The sequence below is a fragment of the Balaenoptera acutorostrata genome, chromosome 4 (genome assembly GCF_949987535.1).
Source record: "Balaenoptera acutorostrata chromosome 4, mBalAcu1.1, whole genome shotgun sequence".
Taxonomy (NCBI): domain Eukaryota; kingdom Metazoa; phylum Chordata; class Mammalia; order Artiodactyla; family Balaenopteridae; genus Balaenoptera; species Balaenoptera acutorostrata.
The window spans coordinates 79,250,555-79,273,268 of NC_080067.1; the positions used below are offsets into that span (position 1 = coordinate 79,250,555).

General features: G+C 37.8%; 1 protein-coding gene across 3 annotated transcripts in view; it reads left to right on the forward strand.

Annotated features, from left to right (window-relative positions):
• TFRC (transferrin receptor) overlaps positions 1-22,714 on the forward strand; it is a 26,052-nt gene continuing 3,338 nt past the window's right edge. Inside the window, exons 1-18 of one of the 3 annotated variants that reach the window (XM_007171618.3) lie at positions 1-137; positions 5,946-6,004; positions 6,563-6,773; positions 7,282-7,492; positions 8,660-8,809; positions 8,982-9,093; positions 10,675-10,788; positions 12,422-12,520; positions 12,902-13,041; positions 14,889-15,046; positions 15,767-15,886; positions 17,030-17,115; positions 17,342-17,405; positions 18,395-18,462; positions 19,169-19,227; positions 19,422-19,503; positions 21,070-21,291; positions 22,271-22,411. In XM_007171618.3, the coding sequence (XP_007171680.1) occupies positions 5,969-6,004; positions 6,563-6,773; positions 7,282-7,492; positions 8,660-8,809; positions 8,982-9,093; positions 10,675-10,788; positions 12,422-12,520; positions 12,902-13,041; positions 14,889-15,046; positions 15,767-15,886; positions 17,030-17,115; positions 17,342-17,405; positions 18,395-18,462; positions 19,169-19,227; positions 19,422-19,503; positions 21,070-21,291; positions 22,271-22,411 (2,073 nt within the window). In that variant the 5' untranslated portion in view covers positions 1-137; positions 5,946-5,968. Of the gene's footprint in view, positions 138-454; positions 474-2,257; positions 2,277-5,945; positions 6,005-6,562; positions 6,774-7,281; positions 7,493-8,659; positions 8,810-8,981; positions 9,094-10,674; positions 10,789-12,421; positions 12,521-12,901; positions 13,042-14,888; positions 15,047-15,766; positions 15,887-17,029; positions 17,116-17,341; positions 17,406-18,394; positions 18,463-19,168; positions 19,228-19,421; positions 19,504-21,069; positions 21,292-22,270; positions 22,412-22,714 lie in introns of those variants that run through there. The other 2 variants (XM_007171617.3, XM_007171616.3) reach the window with 2 other exon arrangements.

Here is a 22,714-nt window from a genome sequence, read left to right on the forward strand (position 1 = left end):
AAGTGACGCAAAGGGTCTCCGAGGATCTGGAGAGGGCGGGAGACTATAAACGGCTGACTGCAGGCAACCAACCCATCAGAGGGCGTCAGCATCGGCCGGTGACTGGCAGTGGAGCGGCGGACCCGGGAGGCGTCTGTGTGAGTGACACGCTGCTGCTAGAATTCCGCTGACCCTCCTGCCCTCCGTTCAGCCTGCGGGGCTGCTCCGAGCAGTCTCGGGTGCGGCCCTCCGGCGTGCAGTCCAGCAGCCTCAGGGAGCCGCCGGGGGCGCGGGGAGGCTGCAGCGCCTCCGGGTGGGGCGGGAGGGGGATGCGCGCCGCGTGGCGGCGGGGAAGGGGTTGCGGCGGAGAGCGGAGTAGGCTGCAAGTGCAAGCAGGGTGGAGCCGCGCTGCAGAGAGGGGCTGCCTTACCTTTCTCTTCCTCTTGGTGCCCTCCTCCTCTCGGCCCCCGACCGGCGAATGGATTCTGTTACTGGTAGGCGAGATGAGGGGTGCCCCACTGTCGCTCTGCGCCCCGCCATTCTTCTTCCGGTTCCTCAGGACACCCGGATCCCTTGTCCTCAGTAGCTTGCCCTTAAAAAATGCAGGCCCTCGTGGGACAGCCCTAGCCTGAGGGCTCGGGAGCGAGGCGTGAGCCACGCTGCCGCAGCGCAGAGCCGCTCTGCGGGGAGCACGTGGCCGTTTCAGGAAGAGTTCCCAGGGAATGGCTGTCGCGGTGCGTGGGTGACCTTGAGCTCGTAGCTCTTGGATTCCTTGGGGCCCGCCCGAGCCCTGGTCTCATTGCTGTCCTCGACTGCATTACGACTGGGTCCTGGGCATTTAGGCGGGGGTTTCTATAAGCTGTATATTTGAACTCTAGTACAACCTGATCTTTCAGCGCTGCCCGTTGGCCTTGTGTGTGGGTTCTCAGTTTTCCCAAGGCAGAAGCCGACTGAAAGCCGCAGGTGTTCATATTAAGAATATTCGGACTGCTAGGCCCTCCTCACTAACAGATGGGAGACCGTAGGAATAAGATTTATACTTTGTGAAAGCTATGGTCTAGAGGCTAAATAAAAGCTATTTGGATTGGAATCGGCTTTTGCCTTCAGGAAATTAGGGATATGGTATAAAAAGGCTGTGCCGTATGGTATAAATGGGCTTAGAGGCGCATTGTGTCACTGTTTCGGGTGGATAGCTTTCTAAGCTCGTAGTGGGGAGAGTGGGTAAGTTGTGACTTGACTCGGGTTAATGTCTTCCCTCTGCCTACTGCTTGTGGCGACTTTGGGTATACCAAGGAAATTGCTGCTGCTTTTTTCGGAGAAGATTGAAGTAGGAAATAGTTGTCCTGTTACAAAAATATTTGGATACCTTTATTCTAGGCTTCGATAGGACTTTGGAATACTAGATGCTGATTCTGTGGTCTCTGAGCTAGGGAGTTTGACCTTATTGACAAAGACATTTAAGGTGATCTCCAGAAGTGGTTTTCTACCTTTTTTTTTTTTTTTGGTGGTATCTTATTTCCCCGACCAGGGATCGAACCCACGTCCCCTGCAGTGGAAGCTTGGGGTCTTTACCACTGGACTGCCAGGGAGGTCCCTGATTTTCTGCTTTGAAAATTAAGGTTAGGCTATCTAAAGTATACTTGTTTGCCCTGCTGTTCCCCACCCCCCTCAATTTTGGATTATAATAAACTCAATATGCTTCACAAGAAAATCCAGAATTAAAAAAATTTTGTCATTGATATGAAATATTTTCCAAAAGTCTATATATAGCATAGCATCCTTTAACTTTTCTTTGATGGAATGTTCTGACAAGAACATTGTAGTGCTGGCTGTGAACCTAGCCTGTGCTGAAGATTGTTGGATAGCAAACAACTCAGCTAACTCTGCCCTAAGGGGTGGCATTTATTTGCCTCTGATAATGTAGTTATCTGTAATGGAGACGGCTCCCAGCTAAACTTGAGTCAGACAACAACTGAAAGCTCCTAAAAATGATTCTCTGAGGCCTTTTGGAACTCTTCTGTGTGTATGCCTTCTGTCTGCTCTCGCAGATGAGCACTACACAAACAGACCGCAGGGACTTCAGGTGGTCCTGACCTTCAAGTTGAGCAATCTTTTTTTCAGAAAGCCAAATAGGAATGAAGATTTTGCTTGTTTTCTTTGATTTCCTCCACTGCCTTTTCATTTTAGGCCCGTAAAGTTAACTCTTGAAGCTAGTAAAGACCTTGACCAACCGTCTCTTTACAAGTCATTGTGGATATACACAAGTATGTGCATTCTGAGGGCCATGCAGAAGTTTTGTAAGTTCCTGTAATCTTTTCATTTTCACCTGCAAGTGCCTAATTGTCTTGGGAAATTGTTTGTAAAATGGGTATCTATAACCAATTGCTTGACATCTTGGAACTCTGCCAGGTAAAGGTGAAAGTTTTTCTACTTTTTAAAGTTTCCCTACTACCCAAGCTTTACCCAGTGATTTCAGGATAAACCAAAATAGTAGCAAGGATGGGAAGATCCCACATCCAAGGTTTTCATCATATTCTCTTTCATATAATTTCCAAATGATATGAAAAGTGAACCTCATATACATTAAGCATGCCCCAGTACTGTTAACAAATAAAATATCTTTAGTCTTTGTTGATTATGATGTAATTGCATATCAAGTATTATAGGATAGGGATATCAGTCAGAGAAGGCTTTGTAGAGATGGCCCTTGAGCAGATCCTGGAAGAAATGAGTAGGACTTTAAGAACAGAGGAAGAATGTTAGTGGGTACAGGCAGGGGCTGGATTCTGTTTCATCTTGGAGAAGATAGAGGGTGGTGAAGTAATTAGGTAGTGTAGGTCTCTAGAACAGAGCCTCAAAAGCAGGCAGAGGAACTTCATTTTATGTGATCTCCAAGGACTTGAAACTGTGGCTTGTTTTCTAAATTGAAATGGGCTTGTCAATAATAACAAACAAGTGTCTTATTTTTATTTCAGGTAAAGTGGAGTAGCAGCTTTGGGTATGTTTTATATATAGGTGAAAGTGTATTTTGGTACCTGATCCCCACAGCCCTTTAGCTGTACATATTTTGTACAGAACTATTGTTTTAAGACATCCCAAAGTAGCTTAAGACCACAAGATAATTACTGTATTTAAAAAAAATTAAATAGAAATTAATGCCACATTTCAAGAAAGTAGGAATAAGATGATTTGAATTTGAAAGAAGTTTGGGGCTGTAGTCTAGCGAGTACCTTTGCCTGCCTCCTGTCTTCCATCCCATGGCTCAATTAAAAAACATTTCAGATCTTCCTTCCATTTCATGTTCAAAACATGTGGGGCTCTGGTTTTGCTTACCTTAATTTTCATTATTGTGAGAAACTGAATAGTTTTCCCAGTTATCACTGAGAACACCAAGATATACAAGATGCTAATATGAATAAAAATCAAGGTGATGTTTGGTTTGTCTCTTGTAATAGATTGTTAGCACTGGTGGTGACATCTTGACGAAGCCAAATAAGGGTTGTTTGCCTTTTTTTTTTTTTTTTTTTGCCTTTTATACATAGTCTTGTAAGAGAACTACTTGTTTATAGACTGGTATATAAATGGTATGAAAAGTTTCTCTTCCATGCTTTTAGAGCACGTAAATTAGAGTTATTTCAGTTAGAAGAAAATTCATTAAGGGTTCTTTGAAATAGCTTTACTATGTGTGAGATTATTTTGAAAGAATAACTCAATTTTGTTATGTGTAAAACTTCAGGAATAACTTTTGTGGATATCATAGAATTAATTGTGTTCTTCACAGATGTGGGGTTAAATGATGGAGTTAAAATGGAAATTACCTAGATCACACTTTTTTTCCCCTGACTTGATTTCTTTTATGTTGTAGTCTTAATATTGTGTCTGGGGATTGAAATAGAAATAGTGTATCTGTTTTCTCAGTAAAAAATATACTTTTATTTTAATTATACAAAATCATGGCATGTGCTATTAATATGTTTTTTCAGACTTGCAATCACTCAATCTCATTGTTTATATGTAGATCATTTATTTAAATATGTTGTCACTTTAGTCTTTAATTTAAAACTAGAAGCCTTGAGGAATGGCTGGGTCAGATGAATATTAAACTGGTAAGCTGTTTTTTCCTAGAAAAGGGTGATTAAAGTTGGTTCAGGGTGGGGCCTTCTAGTTCTGGCTCTAGTGATTGGGTCTGTACGGTTCTGGTGCAGTGATAGTGATAAGCTTTTTGTACCACATGGGGCAAGAGATTGTGCTTCTAAGAATATGATCTATTGCTTATTGGCTCTGGTCTTTAAAGCTTGGGGATTAAAAATTGTTTTTCTGTTAATAGGTTTTGATAGACTTTTCTAATGCCAGTTTTTATAATTTCTTTGTTTTACAATCTGCATATATATCACAACTTGCTTTGTGCAATGTGGATGTTAAATGTGCTATGAGTGTACTTGTAGTGGAGGAAAAGCTTTAAAATAGTATGAAATAAATGTCCATTTTATACATCTCAACATACTATCACTTTCAAGCATCTAGATGGATTCAAACCAAATTAATTAGAAAATCTAGATTTCAGTTAATACCTACGCTTTAACTTAAGACTCTCTCTTGGTTACAGAGGTGTAGTTTGCTTTGAAAAAAGTTGAAATTAATTTCTTAAATTTCTGGAGATGAGAACGTGCTTTCTATAAAACCAGTTTTATAGAAACCCATTGGACTTCATTTTTAGATTATCAGTTTTCAGCCTTGAGCAAGTCACTTAACGTCTCAAATAATTGGCCTTTTCATCTGTAAAATAGCATACTCTGTGTTTTTCTTCTACCTATTCTTTTTGCATCGAAGATCTATCAAATCATTTGTTAGGAACTGTTCATTTAATCAGAAGGATCAGGTTTTCTCTCCTTTTCTATTGGTGGTGATTTGTTACTGATTTGTGTAGCATAACCAGTCTTGACTTAATTTTACTTTTGTTAGGTTTTTTTCTTTTTCAGGTGCTAGTCTATTTTCTTTTGTATTTGTCCCTTTTCTTTGACTACTAAATTCAATTACTTAAATCTACTCACCATGGATAACATTCTAACTAGTTTTCCTCACATTTTTTTCTTTTTTTAATAAATTTATTTACTTATTTTTGGCTGCATTGGGTCTTTGTTGCTGCACACGGGCTTTCTCCAGTTGCAGCAAAAGGGGGCTGCTCTTCGTTGCTGTGCGCGGGCTTCTCATTGCGGTGGCTTCTCTTGTAGAGCATGGGCTCTAGGCACACGGGCATCGGTAGTTGTGGCACGTGGGCTCAGTAGTTGTGGCGCATGGGCTTAGTTGCTCCGCGGAATGTGGGATCATCCTGGACCAGGGCTTGAACCCGTGTCCCCTGCGCTGGCAGGCGGATTCTTAACCACTGCGCCACAAGGGAAGTCCCAGTTTTCCTCACATTTTTAATTAAAAAAATTTCAAACCTACAGGAAAAGCTGAAATAATATTACAGTGTATATCCATGTACCCTTTACCTAGATTCACTGATCGTTAACCACATTTCCTTTATTTCTTACATACTTTTTTAAACTGAACTCTTTGGAATTAAGTGACAGACATCACAATACTTCATCCTTAAATTCTTTGGCATTAATCTCCTAAGAAAAGGGCGTTCTCCTCCAAAAAAATGCAATACCATTATCACACTCCTAAATCTAATATTGATACAATACTGTTATCTAGGATATAGTCTATATTCAAATTTCTTGTTTCTTCCAATAATGTCCTTCAAGCTGCCTCCCGCCCCAATTCAGGATCTAATCAAGGATCACACTAAATTTAGTTGTCATGTAAACTAAATATCTTGGTTAAAGACCATTTCTAGAAAGGTGATAATATATTTTAAAAGATATTTGATATATAATAATCTAGTGTGGTAATGAAAAGTCCTCACCAGTCTGATACAGTGGTATCTATCTCATTATATTAATTCTGTATTTTACTACTAGGCTCTTCTGTGTGGCAGCTCACAATGATGGATCAAGCAAGATCAGCATTCTCTAACTTGGTAAGATTTTCAGTAAGAAAGATTTCTCTGTTACCAGTTTGCAAGAATACGAAGTATACAAGGATGGCTTTCACCCAGTAAGCAGGAAATAATACCAAAGCTGTCATCAGGTATTCATTTATGTTTGAAGTGGTGGTCTTGAGGTGTAACTGATCTCACAAAGGAAGGGTATATTCAGTCTTGAGTAGAGTTAATTATGGGAAATCTTGTAAGAAGTTTCAGGGCAGAGAGACAATCAAGTAGATAAGATGAACTAAAGAAAGCACTGGTCAAATTGTATACCAGTAGACATGCATAACAGAAACCCTGAAGGAAAAGTCTGAATGAGATGAAGGCCAGTGTGTGATCCAGCCCTCATCTGCCATTGACAGAACTGGGCACAGGGAAGAATGTTGATTTGAAGGGGGAACTTCTTTTTCCTTGAGAATGTATAGCAAGTCATAGTAATGGCCCAATAATATGTATAACACCTCACCAAACTTTCTTTAACTGTCCCTATTCCCTTTCTTCTCTTTCATAATGCTTTCTCTCTGTCCTTTTTTTTTTTTTAAATCTCAGTTTGGTGGAGAACCATTGTCATATACCCGGTTTAGTCTGGCTCGGCAAGTAGATGGCGATAACAGTCATGTGGAGATGAAGCTAGCTGTAGATGAAGAAGAAAATGTTGACAATAACATGAGGGGTAACCACACCAGTGTCACAAAACCAAAAAGGTTAAATGGATATCTCTGCTATGGGACTATTGCTGTAATCGTCTTTTTCTTGATTGGTAAGAATGGCCATTCAAAACTTAAATGTTCCTTGTCACCAACTCTAGGAATTCTGTTCATCCAGCTCAGCAAACATTTATTTTGTACCTTTTTATGTGCCATTGTGCAAGGCACTAGGAATACAATGATGGCTAAGACTCTATACCTGCCTTTGAGGTTAGCCTGGTGGGAGAAGAGAGACACATGAATCACTTCAGTGTAATGAGCAAATGTTATACTAGAAATATGCACAGGATATTTGTAGCATAGACCCTAGACCTGAGGATTCAAGGAAGGCTTCGGGGAAGAAAAGGTACCTTTGCTTTGAAAAGGTAACTGTTTAAAATAAAATCATTATGTAATAGATTGACTGGTTTAAAATAGACAAAATGGAGATGCATTACTTACTTTCAAATGGCTTACAATTTGATTAAAACCAGTATTTTCAATGAAAATATTAACAATTCTTATAGGAATAGATTATAAATGAAATTCTATGAGTTCAGCTCTGAAACTTTTTATCCTTAGGGTTTATGATTGGCTACTTGGGCTATTGTAAACGTGTAGAACCAAAAGCCGATTGTGAGAGACCGGCAGGAACAGGGCCTTCGTGCACAGAGGAGACAGAACCTTTTGAAACAGAAGAGCAGCTCCCCGAAACACGTCGCATATTTTGGGCAGACCTCAAATCAATGTTGTCGGAGAGACTGGATGCCATAGACTTCACCAGTGTCATCAAGTAAGCTTGAGCTGCTTTACAAGTTCAACCTCAGTGCCTAAACAAATACTGATTATTAGGTGCAGTGGAACAAAACAAAGGTGATAGTCTGGAGGAAAAGCTTTATAGACTAGGCGAGACTTCCCATGTTCAGTTAGAGGGTAAAGAGTCAGTAAAGAACTCAAACTATGTTGTTAGGAAAAAAATGTTAGAATTTCTGTGGGGACTCTCCTTTTTTTAAAGAAAATTCACAGGCTCTTGATCTTTTTGTCGTCTGTTCTTTGTAGCCTGTTGCTTGCTGTCAGACTTTCTTCTGCTCCGATTTTCCGTCTCAACCCTTTTTAAGTCATGCTGAGCTCTGCTACTATCCATAAGGGCATCGGTAGCCTTTTTCATCCTCTAGTTCAAGACTAACTTGACTGCCCGGCTTGATATGTCTCTAGTATTTCTTGATTTCTTCTGGTTCTCACTCAATCTATACCCTAAGAAGCGTCCTTAAGGTTCCTGTCCTTAGATTTTTAAGGTCTTCTTTGGACACATAGTCCATAGTTACACAAATAACTCTGTGTAAAGAACAAATCATCTTTTACCTTTTGTTAGCCCCCTATAGTTTCAATGGTACAGTAATTCTTTTGGTCTTAAATTAGAAATCTTGGCATTTTTTACTTCATCTGGTGAATACTTCTGTGTATACTGTATATTAGGCATTATGGATAAAGTGAGGATAAGGTTTATCAAAAAAAAATCATATAACTAATAAGATGTGTATATTTACAAAGAGTCATGGGAAAGAAATCGGAACGAAGAGGAGTGTTGCTTCCAGGGTATGCAGAATGCTTCAAAAAAGTGAAAATTGAAGCTGTACATCTTGAGTTCACCAGTAGTAATACTATCTTTCATTTTGCTTATAGCAGATCTTCTGGAAGCTACTCATTTCCCCTAAAATTACCCTAAGCAGATACATCAGATAAAGAGGTTTTAACAAGTTTGAAGTCACAAATTCCCTAAAATATGGGCACACATTTTTTTTCTTCTAAGCTTGTCTCTATCTGGTTAATCCAGGACTTTGGGTCACAGTTAATTTATTTTTTTGAGTTATACTTTTAAAACGATTTGCTTGATACTTGAGTTCAATGTTTATTTTAGGTTAAACTTTAGTTCATTTAACAGTGACTTTTTTTCCTCCAGGATGCTGAATGAAAATTCTTATGTCCCTCGTGAGGCTGGATCTCAAAAAGATGAAAGCCTTGCTTTTTACATTGAAAATCAATTCCGTGAACTTAAACTCAGCAAAGTCTGGCACGATGAACATTATGTTAAGATTCAGGTCAAAGGCAGGTATGTTGAAAGATGGTAACCTTATTTTATAAGAAGTAGCTATTCTCAGGTGTGCTAATTATAGCAAAGACCTTCAAAATAAATAATGCAAGTCAAATGCTAAATGTATTAAATCCATTTAATTTGTTTCTCAGGAATGCCTTAGCTTCATTTTAACTTAATCTTTTTTTAGCAATGCTCAGAACTCGGTGACCATAGTGAGTAAGAGCGGCGGCAGCAGTATGGCGTACCAGGTGGAGAATCCCGAGGGTTATGTGGCGTATAGTAAGGCTACGACAGTTACTGTGAGTAAGGCAAAACCGTGCGTGAGACATTTTTCCCTGTTGACTAGCTCAAAAACTCATTGTCTTTACTGTTCTTAGTATAAATTTACTCATAAAATGTAACTGACCTTGGGATATTTTTGTTCTCAACCCTCCTATGCCACAGTTAAAGTAAAATCCCAAGTCCTCATCTTGGTCAGCAAGGCCCTGAGTAATTCTCCTGCTCCCCTCCTTGCTCACTCTGCTATGGCCACTCTAACCTCCCTGCTGTTCCTCAAACTCTCAAACTCAAGCATGCTCCCACCTCACGGCCTTTATAGAAGTCGCCTTTCCCTTTGCCTGGCCCACTCTTCCCTTAAGTATTAGCATGGCTTCTTCCCTCACTCTGTGCAAGTCTCTTCCCAGCATTACCTCCTTAGGGAAGTCTTCCTTGATTATCTGATCAAAAATGTCCTTCCTCTAATCACTTCTCCTTATCCTGCTTTATTTTTCTTCCTAGTACTTATAGCACCTGACTTTATTTACTTGTTTCCACACTAGAACGTAAACTACATGAAGGGCTAGGGGTTGGTTTCATGTTCTGCTATGTCCCAGAGTCTTGGACAGTGCCTGACACAGGGTAGTATTTACTGAATGAATTCATGTATCAGGTACCCCCTTATGTGGGGACAGATATAAACAACCGTCTCAGCTGGAGTCTAATCTTAGTTTGGTTCTTTAATGCTTGATCTTTTAAAATTTAGGCAAATACGGCCAAACTACTATAAAATTAAAAAACAGCTAGATAGATCTATCTAGGTTTTTTAGGTTAAAAACCACATATTTATATGCTGGGGTCTATCTAAAAACTGCCTTCCGAGCCCAATGAAGTTTTAGGGTTGTTCTCTGCCTTCCTGGTTTACCTGTGCTGTATCACTTTCCCAGGCCACCCACAAGCCAGTGGTTTGGAGGCGGGTAGATTGTTCTGTTAAAGAACGTGGAGAGTTTTGGTTCACCTGCGAGCTTTCTATATTTAGATATTTGGTTGTTAATGTCAGTTTATAGCTGTACATCTGAACTCTGATAGAGTTTAGGAGCATTATGATAACAGCTTATAAAAACATCTAAAAGTTGATCTATGCAAGTCATTTTATTATAAAACAATTTTTGGACAGATTTATTATCAGAACTTTTAGTTAATTCTTATGTCCTCAATTGTCTGGAGTTCAAGTGTGGGAACATTATGTAATTGGTACTGCCTTGGCTAGCCTACCATATTTATATTGATAGATGTCTCTTTGCTTAAGGATATCTTATTATCCTTCCTCTTCCCCCCAAATATCTGAAGCAATGTAAATTAATTGATGTAAATAATCAATGTTAATTAAAGGCATCATAAGATAATAAATGGCATGAATATAGGAGACCAGAAATCTTGACTTCACTCCTGTTAACCCTGACCAGTTTTGACTTTAGAACTCTCATATATTCTTTCCTGGCCTTGGCCTTCTTTTTTTCTCTCTTGGTTTTCTCTATTGGGTTTGACCTGTAAAATACTTGGTGGCAGACTCTGTCGCTATTCTAATACCATAATGCTCACTGAATCTAATGTCTTTATTCTAGGGTAAACTGGTCCATGCTAATTTTGGCACTAAAAAAGACTTTGAGGATTTAAATATGCCTGTGAATGGATCTTTAGTGATTGTTAGAGCAGGGAAAATTACTTTTGCTGAAAAGGTGAGTATGAGTTATTAAATACATTGGTATCATAACATTCTTCAGCTAAATGGTATTGTTAATTTTCTTACATTCTGAAAACCATCTGTCTTAAACTCTCATACCTGATAATATAATTTATTAAAGTACTCTACAAATCAGATAAGTTCCAGTTATTTAAAGTTATAGGATACTTCCAAAACTGGCATATCCACTTGGAGTATTTTGCAGTCATTGTCTTTCAGTAAAAATGCAGTAATCTGAAATGCTTAAGTGAAAGAAGTTTAAATTGTGTCTATGTAACTGAGTTATATATAGAATATATATATATAAAATTCAGTTATAACTATGTTTTATAAAAAGGAAAATTAAAAGTCACCTACACAGGGCTTAGAATGGAAAGACAGTGGTTGTTTTGGATGGGTTTTATTATTTCTCTTATCTTTTGAACTCTCCTTAAGAGTTAGTTAAACTTTGTTGTGCAGCCACATTGAATTGTTTCTTTTTTACTTTTTAAATTGAGATTTAATCCACATATCATAAAATTCTCTCTTTATAGTGTACAGTTCAGTTTTTAGTATATTCACAGGTTGTGCAACAGTCACCATGATCTAATTCCAGAATATTTTCATCATCCCCTAAAGAAACCCCATACCCAGCAGCAGTCACTCCCCATTCCCCCCTCCTCCTAGTCCCTGGCAATCACTGATCTACTCTCTGTTTCTATGGATTTGCCTCTTCTGGACATTTTATATGAATGGACTCATACAATATTTTGCGTCTTTTGACTGGCTTCTTTTCACTTAGCATAATGTTTTCAAGGTTCATCCATGTTGTAGCATTAATCAGTACTTCATTTCTTTTTTTGGCTGAATAGAATTCTACTGTGCAGATATACCACATTTTGCTTGGCTACTTGTCAACTGATGGACATTCGGGCTGTGTCCACTTTCTGGCTTTATTAATAATGTTACAATAAACATTCATTTACGTGTTTTTATTTGAATAGATATTTCTAATTCTCTTGTGTATCTACCTAGGAGTGGGATTGCTGGGTCATATGGTAACTCTGTTTAGCTTTTTGAGTATATAATATTTTTGAAATGACAACATTTTAGAAATGGAGGAGAGGTTAGGTTAGTGGTTGCCAGGCGTTGAGGGTGGAAAGGAAGTGGGTGTGGATATCAAATGGCAATGGGAAGGATCTTTGTGGTATTAAAACTAATTGTTCAATATTTTGATTGTTTAGAACTTAATACACACAAACACAGAAATGAGTACAAGTAAAACTGGGGAAATCTGAATAATATTGGTGGATTGTATTGTATCAATGTTAATATTCAGGCTGTTACATTATAGTTTTGCAAAGTTTGACTAATGGGAGAAACTGGGCAAAGTTTACAATGGATCTCTATTACTTCTTAAAACTGCAAATGAATCTACAATTATCTCGTTAAAAATTTCAGTTAAATTTTTAAAAAAAGTTAAATTTTAAGGCAAGTATTTTTTTCTAAACATATAAGCTATTTGAAACATTGGGAGTACTGGTGTAGTCTGCTGTAAACCTTTGTCTTTCAGTATAAGTTCAGTATGTATTCTTCTAATTTTGGTTGATTAGATCTTCATTTTCTGAGCTTTACCTGTTTTTCTTTAGGTTGCAAATGCTGAAAGTTTAAATGCAATTGGTGTCTTGATATACATGGACCAGACTAAATTTCCCATTGTTAACGCAGATCTTCCAGTTTTTGGACATGTGAGTTTTTATTTCTTGAGTAAATGAGTTACTGGGTTCTCCAAATTGTTGCTGGATTCCATCTACATTAACAGAAAGAGAACTGTGCCATCCTTAAATACTCTTTTTCCCTTGGAGAGTTTTAGCAGTAAGTGAGAAGATGAATTACGTGACTTTGAGGCCTAATTATTACTTATTGGTAAAAGTACTTTATCAATAGTATCTTGAATTGAGAATTTGACATATGCCATATAAAAATAAGAGTCACATATTATAGAACCACTCAGACTTTCAAACTTTAAGGTGCTAAACTAAACTCAGGTTATAGCCCCATACTGAATTTGAATCTTACAGGGATTTCTTGAATAAATGCCTGAGCTAATTGTTCTTTTGTTTTACTAGGCTCATCTGGGAACAGGTGACCCTTACACACCTGGATTCCCTTCCTTCAATCACACTCAGTTTCCACCATCTCAGTCATCAGGATTGCCTAACATACCTGTCCAAACAATTTCCAGAGCTGGTGCAGAAAAGCTATTTCAGTAAGTTCTTATTTGAAAACTGTAATGCAGGGTCAGGTTTTATGATTAGGGAGAAATAATAATTTGTTGATTTGATAAAATCTTAAAACAATTGGCTATAATTTTCCACATTTTGGACATTTTGGGGATGGTTAGCTGTTAACTTGGTGTAGATAAAAATGAAATTTTTCCTCCATAAAGTGATCTTAATAACAGACATTGGATTTATAAACTCAAGGAGTCCTTGTTCAATCCACCCAGTGAATTTCTTGTGTAATATTCCCGGCATAGCTTCTGCTTAAGTACTTCCTGTGGTAAAGCATTTTGTTACCTATGGCAACCCGTTCAATTACTGGTGATCTATAAGAATTTGTATTGAGCTGAAATCTTATTCCCTGGAACACTCATTAGTTCTGGATTTTCTTTTTAAGCAACAGAATGATTCAAGTTTCCTTGCTTATAGATTGAATATCCTCAGTTCTCATGACAGTTTCCAGATGCTTTATAGTCATGATTAGTTCTTCTGGATATCTCCCTAGTGTATTAGTATCCCTCTTTAGAAATAGAACTCAGTCTGGTTAGAGTACATGTCATTAATTTTTATCTTGATCTGGATATATTTCCCACCTGGTATTGGCATGGGATGTCAGTCTAGTTTCAAAACTCATGTGAGCATTTATTTGCTATGTGACATAGAACAAGTCACTCTTAACCCCATTGATCATGTTTCTTTGACTTAATTGGATAGCTATAAAGTATATTCTACTTAGCAGGTTTATTGGTATCAAACGAAGAGCCATGTACATGTAAGGACTTTCAAATATCCTATATGGCTATTAATAATGCTGTTTAAGGGGCTTCCCTGGTGGCGCAGTGGTTGAGAATCTGCCTGCTAATGCAGGGGACACGGGTTCGAGCCCTGGTCTGGGAAGATCCCACATGCCACGGAGCAGCTGGGCCCGTGAGCCACAATTGCTGAGCCTGCGCGTCTGGAGCCTGTGCCCCGTGACGGGAGGGGCCGCGATAGAGAAAGGCCCGCGCACCGCGATGAAGAGCGGTCCCCGCACCGCGATGAAGAGTGGCCCCCGCTTGCCGCAACTGGAGAAAGCCCTCGCACGAACCGAAGACCCAACACAGCCAAAAAAAAAAATAAAAAAATAAATAAATAAATAAATAAATAAGAAAATCCTTTAAAAAAAAAAAAAATAATGCTGTTTAAGAGGTTTTTGTAATGGATGATTCTTTTTGACTAAAACCAAACTTAGAATCAGCTAATTCTTCCTACCATCTACAAGTCTTTCCTAACCTATGAAGCCAGCCCCTTATCTTCTTGTGTAGTGTGGAGTAATGATGTTTTGACGTATTTATGTAAGTAAGCCCTTTTAGAGTAGTCAGTGTTTGGATAACACATGAGGAATCAGATAGGGGAAGATAGCTAACCTAACTACCAGCAGCATGAGAGTATTCTTTCTTAACTGAAATAAGAATGTATACTACCCTTGTTAGGAAACATGAGAATATATTAATGGACTTTTATGTATAAGAACTTCCTTCTGAGTCCATCTTGGAATCTATTTCATATGTAAATTGTAGCTATGTCTCTGGCAGAAAGGCACACATCAGATGGGATAGGTAATACATTTTTTAGAAAACATTGGTTAAATTAGGAAGTAACTCATGATTTTCAAATGACCGCCTACAGATCAGAGTAAAACACAAATGTTTGGCCACTAGTGAATAATTCTGTATGTTCTATTTATATGTCCTCTTAACCTAGAACTTTACTGGACAGTAGGAAGGACTGATTCTGTAAACCGGCGGGAGGTTAACAATAACTCAGAACTCTGATCTCTGTTTTCTACTTCTAGAAATATGGAAGGAGACTGTCCTTCTATTTGGGGAATAGACTCTTCATGTAAGCTGGTATCCTCACAGAATAAGAATGTGAAGCTCACTGTGAACAATGTGCTGAAAGAGATAAGAATTTTTAACATCTTTGGAGTTATTAAGGGCTTTGAAGAACCAGGTAAAGATCCTTGGGGGTTTTTCGTTTGTTTTGTTTTCCTTACTCTTAAGGATGTGGCCAGAGGGAGGGAGTGCAGGAAGGCTGACTTGGCTTGGTTTCTTGAAATGCTAAATCTTATCTGTCCTAAAGCGAACTGTTCAGGTGTCAGTTTTAGTGGGAGGTAATAAGGCCCTAGGAAATTAACTTGTCAAAAACTGACCATTATGACTAGAAAATCTCTTGTAAGTTATTAAATTGACCAGAGGTTAAGCAAATTTCTTCTTCAGGGGGCAAATAATAAACATGTTGCAGGCCATACAGTCTCCACTGCAACTCTTCAACTCTGCCACTGTAGCATAAAAATAGCCATGGACAATATGGGCATGCAGGCTGTAGTCTGCCAATGTATCTGAATGCCATCAAATAATAATATTTGGTAAGGAAAGCCCTTGGACTTCAGTGCTTATTAGACAACTAGCACAAATAAGTAGTCAGTGAGTAACCTTATTGGTAATGTAGAAAAAAGAGTAGCAGTATGAATAAGGGAAAAGAGATCAGTATTGTCATGTGAATTTTTTAATCCCTGGAGTCCTAAGTCAGATCTGAAGGAAGGCTCTCTTACCCTTAATGCATAGACTACATTTTTACCCTTCTACTAACGTGCTTATTCTAGACTTCAATATTAGAAAACAGTTTAAAAGCTGATTGTATAATTTATCTTTTTTTTTTTTTTTAATTAAGATCGCTATGTTATAGTAGGGGCCCAGAGGGATGCCTGGGGTCCTGGAGCTGCAAAGTCCAGTGTAGGAACAAGTCTCCTATTGAAACTTGCCCAGATACTTTCCGATATGGTCTTAAAAGGTAGAGTACAAATTTTGAGAACTTGAACATCTATGTACTGTATTTCTAAATGTTATAATATGCTTTGCTCACTTTTGCCTATATTCTTATGGTTCACTTGTGTTAGACCCTGAATTCTTAAGTACAAAGCAGGTTGTCTTTTGTTGTATCTGCCTTTGACTTTGAAACAGCTTTCTGTGCAGTGTCTTCATTGTACTGGGAATCATGAGTTTCTTTGAGATGCTGGAAAGCATTATATTGGGCCCTGAATTCTTTGACATATCCAGAATGATACGGCAAATCTAACATGGTCCCTAAGGAATCTATTTGAAAGCAAGCAGTGTCATACCTTTGCACTAATGTTCTATAGTTTTGTTATAAAATGATAATATATAACTTAAATATTTATAAATACAACATAGAATATGTATTTATATATTTGATTTATAAATATATAATATTATATAGTATATAATTTGTTTATGTAAGAAAGGCTTCCTTTCAAGCCTTTCTCCCATAGTACTTGCCACTCCTTTATACCCACCCACATGCAAACCCCCATCACATTCATGAATCTTTGGGTCATAGGGTAAGTTGCAGTGCTTAACTTTAACACAAAAGTACATTAATGCAGAAAACTACATACCCAGGGGAGGGGGAGGGATGGAGGGTAGTGGCACATAAAACCCCCAAAGGAGCTGTCATTAATGTAATTTCTCTGAAAACTCACTCTTTCCTAAACTTAAATTTGTGAGTTTTAATTTTATTTCAAACAGTTGTTTTTAAAGTTATCTAGTGTTTTAAGTGACTTACCTCTAGGCAAATTGTTTTCAAAGAAGATACTTTGGCTATGATTTCAAATATCTCTTGGTCTGGAAGTTATAAGGGACTCAAAGAATGGAGTGTAAAAGAGTGAGGTCTAGTAAGCTGGTCCCTACTATGTACTTAAGATCTTATTTGCAAATGATCTCCTATCCTGTTCTTTGCTATATTACTTTAAAATTTGATTTCTCTTTCTTTTTTTGGTTCTTTCACCTGGGGCCTCAAAAGGAAAAGAAATATTTCTGAATCTGCAGTCTTGAATTAGAAGTTTCTGATTTCATCTTAAGTCAGTTACCTACCTATAACCTTTACCAAGACAAAACTAACTTTGTTGTCTTTTAGGTCAGTTTAAACCCAGCAGGAGCATTGTCTTTGCCAGCTGGAGTGGTGGAGACTTTGGAGCTATTGGTGCCACTGAATGGCTAGAGGTATTATCTATATATCATCCATACCCAGAATGGGCACTCGAACTTGTATTGGCTTAAGCTGTCCTCCAGAAACCATGCTCTTTTAAATTTGATTATATCATTTTTACCTTTGTATGTTTAGTTTCAATAGAATCCAAACTTAAACAGAAATCCCTAATAATAGCTACTGTCTGTGATAATTAAGTTAATACATATTAGTACATTCTTATTTTTCCTTCTCTTCTAGGGATACCTTGCCTCCTTGCATTTAAAGGCTTTCACTTACATTAACCTGGATAAAGCTATTCTTGGTAAGTATCCTTTTATTAGCCATTTATAAATTTATAAACTACTTACAGAATAGTAGAAGAAAGCTTTCTAAAGCAGCACTTGTTATTTTTTATGATTTACACTGGACATAACCAGATCAAAAGACTGACTTAGCTTCCTTTTAAATAGTGGATTAAGTTATAGAATGGGTACAGACTGCCTTGTCTAGAGCAATGGTCTTAATGTGGTCCCAGATCAGCAGCATCAGGATCACCTGGGAACTGTTAGAAATGCAAAATTTCGGGCCCTACCCTAGACCTTTTGAATCAGAATCTGGAGCATAGTGTCTAGCAAACTGTTCTAACAAGTGCTTTAGGTGATTCAGTTGCACTAAAGTTTGAGAACCACTAGTTCTCTACTTTGGACCAGAAGGAACTAAACCATACCAATAGAATGGTATTCTAGAGACTAATTCACAACTTGCTGGATTGTGGCATCATGGATAGAAATACAAGATAATCAAACTTCTGAAAGAGTTCTGTGTTATTTAAAGTACAGATGTAGCTAGTGGATGAACTGGCTGAATAAATTGGATGAACTGGAGAGTAATGAAATGTCTACTTTGGGAATAAAAAGGAAGGCGTTACAATTAAACTAAATTTTGTTAGATTAGTCATTACTGCCATTTTACCTTTGCAGCAGAATGTATTGAATATAGCAAGCTTACTGTAGCTAATAGATGCCTGCCCTAACATGGGTGAACCAGAAAGGTACCAGAAAAACAGGTCATTAACATTAAATATGCAAACTCAAGGAGTAAGAGCTTCAGTTGAGTGAAATTAGGGTTATCAGTCACGAAAGAGCTTGACTCAACCATTTTTTTATCTACTTCATTAAGACGACAGTTGTTGTATATGCCACTGATCTAGGTTATTGTCTTCCTGTTTGCCAAGTAGTTTTAGTTATAGAAGTAGCAGTGTGCAAATTGCTTGACTAAAGAAGGAGCAATGTTAAAATAATCTCTTTGCAGGTACCAGCAAGTTCAAAGTTTCTTCCAGCCCACTGTTGTATTCGCTTATTGAGAAGACGATGCAAGATGTGAGTGTATACCTACTTATGAAAGTGTAATGTAAATTAGACAAAAAATTAAGATGCCAAACATTGATATTTAAACTGTAGGTGCCCACAGAGGTTATCTATAGAGTCAGAATGTTAAGGTTTAAATGAACTTGAACCATACCTGAGACTTAAATAAGAAGGCCAGATGAGATAGTCATTGAATAAAAACAGACATGTGAATGAGTGAGGAACAAAGTTTCCCTGATGGGATTAGAGACAATATATTGGAGTGACTGAAGTTGGAGAGAAATAGGGTCAGGGAACTTGACCTTGATCCCATGGGAAACTAGGGATTGCTATAGGGTCTCCAACAGGGCAGTAACGTGCTTGCAGGTTAGGCTGGCAGTAGTATAAAATGTGCTGGAAGGAAGAAACCAGAAAGAAGATAGGCAGATCATAAAGACTAGAGAGGGCTTTTAAAACTGTGGTGAAGTCACCTTTAAAATGTTAAGAAGGAAAACTTTTTTTTTCTCACCATAACTAGAGGAACTAACAGCACGAGCCTAGTAGAAGTAACTTCAGAAATTTGGGATTGTTTTAACTGTCTTAAATTTTTTTCAAGAAGATATAATAAAAAATTTAATATTTTTAATAGATGTTTATAGAGAAAAATGTTAGTGACTAGCCTGAATGAATAAGTCCAGAAAGGTTCATTGTAATGATAAAATAATTCCTTATTTTACAGGTGAAACATCCAGTTACTGGGCTCTCTCTATATCGGGACAGCAACTGGATCAACAAAGTGTAAGCTGAGAAAAGTGAATGAATAGCTAATAGAAAAGCAGAGTCACTCAATAAGTAGCACCTACTGTGTTAGGTAGAGGTTTAAACACAACCTTGCAGTGAGTTAAAATTTACTTGGGGGTAGGGTAGGGTTGCATGTAGCAGTCTTTTTCTTTAGATAACTTTCTAAAAACACATTCCTGCTTTTCTTGCAGCGAGAAACTTTCTTTTGATAATGCTGCTTTCCCTTTCCTTGCATATTCTGGAATCCCAGCAGTCTCTTTCTGTTTTTGTGAGGTAAGTCTGAAGAACGCTACAGCATTATATCTTAGATCTTCTTTCGTCAGTTTTGAGGCCAAGTTTCCTAGAGTGCTTATATGTTTTGAGAAGTTAGATACATGCAGTGATTGTAATCTCCCTTATTATCAGTCTTAAGATAGAATTTTAATCTCGGCTTAGTTAGCATTTGAGTTTATTTGCTAAACTTCTTCAGTTATGTATGATGAGTTTTAATAACAAGGCCGTCTATTGAACAGTGCAGTATAGAATATTTCCTTCAAACAAAGTTCTATAGGATAATACTGTTCTTGATGCCTGTTGAAATATGGTTGTAGATGTTCATCCTGAGATGTTAGTCTCTTAAGCAGGGATTATAGATAAAAGCAGAAAAACCAAACAGAGGTAAGATTTTTAAGAGACAGAACTTTGAACTGACCAAGTTGGAAAACAAGATTGACTTGGTACAAGAGCCAATTAGAAGGCACTGAAAACCAGGCAGAGTAAAAAGAATGATGAAGGCTTCTGTGCTGAAGGGCTAGAGTTGGAAAACCAGCTCCGTAGCAGGCTCTTCTGAGGTGTGAAGAGATCCCAGAGTTAGCATAGCGGGTCAGCGTGGAAGCTGTTGACTTTGGCATCAAACTGATGATCCAGTAGAGGCCAGGTCCTTAATAGACTTCTTACCACTCGGGGTTTTAGCCTGGAACTAGGACGGAAAGGTGTGAAGTGAGGGAGTGATGAAAGATCTGGATTTGGGGATTAACATAGCTGGAATTCCCCTTTCTGCTAGAGCAACAGTATGAATGGTATTGAAATATCTGGTCATTATGTCTATTTAGTACTTTAGGAAGAAGTGAGTGTCAGGTCCTAGGGTTGAGGAAACTTATGGATGATTTCTGTTGACCTTCAGAAGTCATGTTTTTTTTAAAAACTTCTTAATGATTCCTAGCAGTGCTGGTTCAGAGGTATAGGTAACACAGATATATACAGTCTGAAAGTAAAGAATTGAGGTCAAACCAAAGGACTGCCAATGAGATTGTCACTGAGGACAGTGGTAGGGAATAGAGTTGAAGAAATAGCTACTAAAGTTGTCCAGTGAAAGTGGAGAGAAGTTCTTGTAAGCATCAAACGGTCTTGTTAGAAAGGTAACATGTATGAATGGATGAATGCTGCATGAAGAAGAAGGTAAATTTTTATCTAAAAGTAACACTTTATATTGAAAGTACATTTCATGCGTGCTCTCCTCTTTCCTCATTAATATGGGCCAAACTTCCCAGAGAGAAGGGAACAAGGATATAACCTCAAGGAATTTGGCTAGAAATCTGTTTAGGGTCTGTGATGTGATTGATAGAACAGGGATTCTATGGAACCTAGAAGAAACTAATCATTCCAGGAGTAGGTTAGGTTCAGAGGAACTAGCAAAAGCCGTATCTTCTTAAAGTAGTGGATATGAGATAAAGTTGGAGTAGGAATATATTAGAAGCAAAGGAAGAATTACAGTTACTGTTACTTTGATGGGGAAACTAGAATGTGAGGTTCCTAGTCTTATAACCCACCTGAGTACATTAACCTACCTTTGTTTTCCAGGACACAGATTACCCTTATTTGGGTACTCCCATGGATACCTATGAGGTACTGAATCAGAATGTTCCTCAGCTGAACAAAATGGCACGTGCAGCAGCAGAAGTAGCCGGTCTGCTTGTGATTAAACTTACCCATGATGTTGAATTGAACCTGAACTATGAGATGTATAATGACAAAATACTTTGGTTTGTGAGAGAAATGAACCAGTTCAGAGCAGACATAAAGGTGAGCACTAACTAAAATCAGGTTCTTACTGCTGAAGTATCAAGCAGTTTGAAGAATAATGTCTAGCTGTTCCTGGGCAGCATGATTGGTAGCCAAAGTATGTTTTACAGTGAACTGAAGTATAATTTCGCTTAGAATCCATAACTCATTTGAAAGGGAAGTTGGGAGGCCGAAGGTTGTAGATAGCCCACAGCAAGTCTTTCAGACTCTAAAATGGTGTTAAGCTTTCTCTCATTCATGTATCCCAAGCAACCCATAAAGAAGTTGGGCCTAGAGAATATAAAGATCTCAACTATGACTCTGAACCTATGAGTTGGGCCACATGTGCCTTGCAGAGATTACATGGATGGAGAGAGAACATAGCCAGTGGTTAAAGTGTTATTTAGTGTTGATCCTTTGTGTCTAATATTCAAACATTTGATAAAACAAAATTAATATTAATAAGTGGCTTTTATGGTACTAGAAGTCAATTTAACAGATCCCTTAAATGAAGTAAATCATTGATAACCGAATCTTAATTATTAGGATTGGCTTACTTGAAACTAATTGTAACTGATCAGAAACGGGGACTTACCAGATGGAAATAACTAGATTTTGAAGTTCACTGAACCAAAATGTTTGAAGTTTGCCACCAAAGGGAAATTGAACCAGAAAGAATATACTACACAGGATTATATACTTTTACTAAGTACATTATGTTACATTTCTTGATGAGGATGGTTTTCTTATGAGACTAAGAATGGATAATTGTACTATCTGCTGAGCTTAAATATGAGCGTGTTTGAGTTTATAGAACTTGGAACCTCCTGTACAAGATGGTTAAGTCTAGCTTTTGCTGGCTTGAGGTTGTCTGTGAGTCTCACCCCCTTTTATCAGAATCATTTCAGTTAGTACACCTAAATTTAGAAAGGTATATAGAATAACATCCTTAGAAATATAACATCTAATAAATAGTGCGTTTAATATCTTTCTGCTTCAGGAGATGGGTCTGAATCTACAGTGGCTGTATTCTGCTCGTGGAGACTTCTTCCGTGCTACGTCTAGACTAACAACCGATTATAAGAATGCTGAGAGGACAAACAGATTTGTCATGAGGGAGATCAATGACCGTATCATGAAAGTACGTAAACCCTTAGAAAAGGAGGAATTCAAGTATGTGCATTTTTAATTGGTAAATCTTGTGTTTCTAAAAAGTAGAGTAATAATTCCAGGAGCCTAGAATCCTTTGCTGCTTTAGAATTCAGCACAAATTTTAACTTTTACTTATTAGCAAGGTATAAAGCCAACATATCTAAACTGGAAATACAAAAGACATTTGACCTCGTATTAACTTTTTTAGGCTTTAAAAACATTTTAAAGAAGGGATCATTAATGGTATTTCTGTTTAATTTAGCCCTTAGCTGCTTTTAGCCTAGTCTGCTTG